Source organism: Ascidiella aspersa, chromosome 6 (assembly GCF_963924565.1).
Source record: "Ascidiella aspersa chromosome 6, kaAscAspe10.2, whole genome shotgun sequence".
Lineage (NCBI taxonomy): Eukaryota > Metazoa > Chordata > Ascidiacea > Phlebobranchia > Ascidiidae > Ascidiella > Ascidiella aspersa.
In genome coordinates, this window is record NC_139452.1 from 3,300,604 (window position 1) to 3,306,603 (window position 6,000).

The window sequence follows — 6,000 nt, forward strand, 5'->3', positions numbered from 1 at the left end:
TGGAGTTAAAGTTGTTTTTAATGTTGGTGGTACAAATTGATCAATTTAAAACAACGAATTCTTCCTGTCCCATCTTGCGAATCAGACTGTCCAAACATAAGAAACTCTGGTTTCCAAAGACGGGACACAACAATGTTTTTTCTAAGATGATTTAATAAAAAAAGTTGAAAATCTAGAGGCAATCAAGCGTTTATGGCAAAGGTATCAAGTAGGCATGATATTATTTAAAATTATTGTTTTAACTGAGAACTACAATCATTTGAAAAAACGTGTCCCATCACGGCCAACCTTCCCCTAATGCTCACTGTGATAGTTTTTACTCTATCCCAACGTATTGGTACGTTAAACTTTAATATTAATTTCGATCATGATACTGAGGTAGTGTTCTAATGACTTAAATTAAATGCACTTCAGTCAGCGTTTTACATTTATTTAACAACTGACTAGGATTGAAAGCCTAAAGAACATTTTCTTGCTATATCTTGTATTTTAGTTATTTTTAGTCGAAATATTGCTCATAATCGAAAGATTTTACCAATTTTCAAAGTTTAACGTTTGTTTTTATGACAATGAGATAACTTGCTCCAATAATAAATTCAAATAAACTCTTAAGTTATTTGACAAAAGATTCTTATTTACAGCATTGCCTTGTATCTTGGACAAAATGCACGAAAGTTCAAATTAGAGCTGTGGAATCGGGTTAAAACAACTCAAGACCGAAATTCGGCTATACGCCATCTAAGTAAGTTAAGCGAATCCTTCAAAATGTAGTAGCTCCATGCCTCTACCTAGCGGTAGCTATATTAGCTAAATCGATTTTTTATTGTCCTGTATTCCGCACCTTCTCTGTGTGTTAGATCATATACCATGTCTTTACACTGTCTGGAAGAGATCGCCTTGATTTCCAGGCCAGAACGGTCATATCTAGTCTCTGACTAAACCGCTACACTGTGACCTTCTGTTATGGAACAAAAAAACATAACAGTAGACGGCATCCAAAGCAAAACGCCCGAAAGCCCCGTGTTCCGCATAAATACAGCCAGTGTTGTAATAACTTAAGTCAGTGTTTTCAAATGACTTGACTCAAGTCGCTGTTATTAAATGACTTGACTTGAGTATTTTGACCCGAATTACTTGACTTAGTTTTTTCGGACAAATGACTTGAATTTGACTACAGTCATTTCGTCCAATATCATGGGATTAAATTAGGTATTTTCAGCGAAATGTAGGCATGTGTAGTTTTGCACATTAAAAATATTGCTGTATATTGCGTATGTGTTATTTTTTTAGTTAATTTGTTGCTCATAATTAATCGGACGAGTTTACCAATTTTATTGGTTTAACAATTTACCTTTTTGTCAGTAATATGACTTGACTAAGGCAACCAATGACTTGGACTGGGACTTGCTATTTTTGCAAAAATACTGGACTTGAAATAAATTTGCTTTTTAAATGACTTGATTGGGACTGAAGTTTGACTCCAGCCATATGACCGATATAAGAACAACACAAGCGTCAGAATTAAACACAATTCGGAATAAGGCAAAAATAGGACTAATAGCTAGCCTAACGGAAAATGCCATTAGTAGGCCTACTGTAGCGCACGGATATTAACGACTAAGAGATTTTGTGTTTATTGTGCAATTTACGCTGTAACGGCTTATGCCCAGATTTATTGTCTACTCGCACCTAAGTGTAAATGCTAAATGTCCGTTCCGCGATAATCTCGGCGGTCAGCAGTTTGATTGACGGTAGCTATTTAAGACCGCCTTACGCTTGCAAGAGGGACTTCTGCTCAGTTATCGTCTTGCTGTTCGCAACTTTGACATTGCAAGAACTGGTTGTTCGCTTATCATACAATACAATTCTATTAACCTATACGTCTTGTGGTTGGCTTACGAGTTATACGCACGCAACCTTTAAGCAACCTTAAAGCGAGAGTCAGAAGCTTCAACTAAATTAATCTCGTGTCCCACACTACCGTCTAAATCGGAATATAAGGCCTAAATCCGTCGGAACAAGTCCTCAAAGGTCAGAATCAGGACAAACAACACTTCAACTAACCCGGTGCCAAAACAGGGTCAGACTAGGGCGTCCAAACGTAGTCACCAAAACGGCCAATGCCAGACCGACTACCCCCGACCGTCCCATACCCTTGGCCATTTAGGTCTCTTATGATGAAGTTAGGCCTTAGTCGGACCGATGAATTTAGGCCTTATTCCAACAGATTTAGGTCTTATTCAGACAATTTTGATCTTATGTTGCACTGGATATTACTGCGTATTGGGCTGTAACATGTCGTTGGTCTTAATACTATGGATCTATAGAATTTTCTGCTTTAGGTATGGTTGCTTTTAGGTTTTATTGTGTGTTCCCACTGAAGGTAGTTCAAAATGACATGCTTACAACACTGGACACAGCAATTCACATAATGCTGTCACATAACTCATCCATCCACACAACAGGGAAATTCCGTGTAATTCCACTTGCACAATTTACATTTTCTGCAATCCTATTAGGTACAGTGGCAACAAAGACGAGGCTCACAGGAACAAAATTGGGATGCAAATGACCTAAACGTTCTAAATCCGTGCCCTGTCAGTATATTCTGTTCTGTTTCCCTAATATGCAATACACATTTTTTTCAAGACTTTTAGCCAATATATTGAAGATGCAATATATTAAATTAATACAACACTTTAAATCGAATGTTTAAAGAGAGAAATCACAGTGTTCATATAAGGTTACATTTTAAGTGTAAAACAAAGTTTAGTACAGATACGGTACTTTAATAAAAGTCCAATTTTCAATGGAACAGTTTCACCTTTTTTCATGGGGAAAATATGTAAAGAAATCTTGCCATTTCTAGGCAAAATAAAACTGTAGTCTTTCTGTTTTTTGCCAAACATCTAATAAATAAACAAAACCAATAAACTGAATTAGATTGCAAAACAATATTGCACCAGAAAAAAGGTAGGATTACACCAAACGGCAAACCTACGAAAAATGAATAAACTTTGTTGACAAGCTTAAACATTTCTGATATAAACCAATTCTGGCCACATGTACAACACATTAAACGGGCATTTTACTTCATTTTGGTACTATATCTCTTTCCCCTTATGCCACATACAGTATCCTTTTAATTGTAATTTGAGTTATTAGGCTTTCAGTCAATCTTAAAGTGTGGGCAAACGAAATGACTGATCAGATGTGAAAGTTATTTTTTGGTTGTTTTGTCTCTCAGAGGAGTGAAAATTGTATCCAGTGGGTTTTCAGCTGTTTAGCTGAGGCTTTCTTTGACCAGATAATATATATATAAGTTGTACCTCATACCAAGTTGGACAAAATCCTCTCTTTTATCCTAGGCTTTCAGCACATGGAACATCATTTTTTTTACTCTTTTTAGTGTGGAGTCAGAAACCAATTTGCGTCGCATAAACAGGGGTCAGTAGTTTGTAGGTTTTTAGTTAAGTTTGGTTGTTTTTATGAAATAAAATATATATTTATAGGGTTGTATCACAAATTCTGAAGAAACTCTCTCTTTCAACCCATGGCTTTCAGCACACCGGTAACTTTGTACCACTGAGGCCTAAAACCAAGATATTGCACATATCGGAAATCGCCTTCGCTACTAAAGTGAAGAAATTTGTCTCTGAATTCTCTCTTGGTTTTCAGCGTCTAATTTTCGCATCCGTATCATTACGACAGTGGCAGAAACCAGGCTCAGAACAATCATGCTGGCCTCAAACTTCCAGAAGTTAACCATTTCGTGATGTTTGTCGACTGGGCACCTAGATAAAAAGTGTATTAAAATTATTATTTTTCTGCAAGAGTTCAAATGTTGACATTAGGAGGCAAGCACAACTACAAATATATTCTCAGATGTTAATACAGAGTTGCCAAATAATTTTATGAGTAAAATTCAAATATATTTAAAGACTTAAAAAACAAAGACAAAATTTGTAGGTTTTTAACAACCTAAAATTGGATTGCTTTTAGTTTTTCGAAATATAATTTCTTTTAGTTTTTCGAATATATAAAATAAGTGTATATGTCATGGTCATTTACAAATATGTTTTTAGGGCACTTTGCAAACACATAACTTAAGCTGGACATAAAATAAATTCAAAGACTATTTTAAGTTTTACGAAAAAAGCAAAGACTTTAAAGACTTTTCAAAAAATTTGTAGGTTTTTTTTTTAAATTAAAAAAATTCAGTAATTGGAAAACAAAAAAGAAGATCCATGGCTAACACAAAAATAAGTATTTTTATTGTTTCTTTAATGGCACTATCTGATCACATAACTTAAGCTGGACATATAATAAATTCAAGGACTATTTTAAGACTTTTGAAAAAACATAGGGTTTTTAAAAAGTTTCCAATATCAATTTAACGAAATTGCAGCAACCCACTAATAAAGCTGGATTAATATAATTAAACAAAACAATATCTCAAATTTATAATAAAATTTTGGTGATCTTAATACATTTTCACCACACCAAAGATGTGTTAGGTTATACAGTACAAATAAAAAGGTAATTAAATTGCTTTTATATGCTTAATTAAAAAAATTACCAACCTTTTAATGACAAAGCCAGACTTTTCACAATTTACCCCTTCAATGTAACCAGTATGTGAACACTCGTTTGGATGTAGCGCATATTCATGAGATGAACAGACATGACAATCAGTCTTAACTGTGAAGTTTTCCGATTCCCAACAGTGCTCTGTAGAACAGATTTACAAAGGTATTTAGGAGTTGTTAGGTAATTAATGTGTGCCTTAGTTCGTATTGAGCCCTACAGACCATTAGACATATCTTTAGTTTTATTGCTTCAGAAATGTATTGCTTATTTATATTTTTTGTTAGATGCTGATTGACAGTGTGTTGTATATTTCTTATTAAATATATATATATATATATTTGTCCATTTCTACTATTTAACCATGTTGTTTTTTTCGGCTGTAATGGACTTCTAGGACAGTGTTCCAAACTTTTTTGTTCCCATAGCCCCCTTTCAGTTTTTAAAAACTTAGGCGGAATTGAGTTGCATGATACATAAACCAGAGTCAATTACCATTTAAATTGGCAAATGTTCACGTTTCTCGGCAAAAAGGTATGGATTTCACACCACTAGCTAAAGTTACTGTTTAAGTTTGTCCAATTTCCATTTCATCCAATAAAAAATTTACCTAAAAATTGATTAAAATACCAGCAGTAATAGTTGCTTCAATGCAGCAAATGCCAAATAACTTCAAACACTACATGGCAATCCCCAGACAACCTTTTCTGTCAAGAGACTAAGAATGTACGGGAATCCTAGGTGGGTGGCAAACCATTTTTATATAGGGTATCACAGCAAAACTTGTATTAAGTAATCTAAAACTGCTTAGCTGACAAATATTAGTTCAACATCTTCACATAAAGATTTATATTGTCGTAGTAGGATGTATAAACAATTTGTAAAGGACTGGACTTAAATATGGATTTTTTGTTTATGGATAAGCTAATGGTCACTAGAGGACAGCGGTCTGGATACTTAATACAGAAAATTCAGACAAAAAGTACCACGATTCGATCAAATACCAATCATGTCAATACTATGTTTAAACAAAATGGATTGGGTTAAGATATTTAATTATAATTTTTCTCAGGTTAAAAGGTCAGAGGTACTAAATTGGATGGCAAATTATGATCAGGTGAGTTCGGATACTACCACTTGACAGGTATCGTTACAAAAATAACACTATACTATTTCTTCATATATTTATGGTAAACAAAAACAGTAATGACAACGAAGGGTGTTACGGAAATAAACAGAGATATGTTTTTTTACCATTTTGTGGTATCAAATATCTGCACCATACCTTGTTTTGGAGCTTCAGGTGTTTTTTGCTCTTGACAAGAGACTTCCAAGATTTTGAGCAAAATAACGGAAATGATGCACAAAAATAATGATTTAACAGACATATTTAATAAAAATATTTAAAACACT

The 6,000-nt window shown here is 34.0% G+C and overlaps 1 protein-coding gene across 1 annotated transcript; it reads right to left on the minus strand.

Moving 5' to 3' along the window:
• Nucleotides 1-2,512: 2,512 nt before the first annotated feature.
• Nucleotides 2,513-6,000, minus strand: LOC146139183 (protein JTB-like). The gene is made up of 3 exons (XM_083392214.1): nucleotides 5,873-6,000; nucleotides 4,584-4,731; nucleotides 2,513-3,794 (listed from the first exon to the last, which is right to left on the minus strand). The coding sequence occupies exons 1-3, from the start codon at nucleotides 5,973-5,975 to the stop codon at nucleotides 3,635-3,637; spliced, it is 411 nt and encodes a 136-aa protein (XP_083248340.1). The 5' UTR covers nucleotides 5,976-6,000; the 3' UTR covers nucleotides 2,513-3,634.

What these genes read in the sequence shown, in the direction of transcription:
- LOC146139183 (XM_083392214.1), bottom strand. Translation starts at nt 5,975, where the DNA reads ATGTCTGTTAAATCATTATTTTTGTGCATCATTTCCGTTATTTTGCTC. An exon ending in ACCTGAAGCTCCAAAACAAG is followed by an intron (nt 4,732 to 5,872) that starts GTATGGTGCAGA and finishes TCTGTTCTACAG; the next exon opens with AGCACTGTTGGGAATCGGAA. An exon ending in TCTGGCTTTGTCATTAAAAG is followed by an intron (nt 3,795 to 4,583) that starts GTTGGTAATTTT and finishes CTTTTTATCTAG; the next exon opens with GTGCCCAGTCGACAAACATC.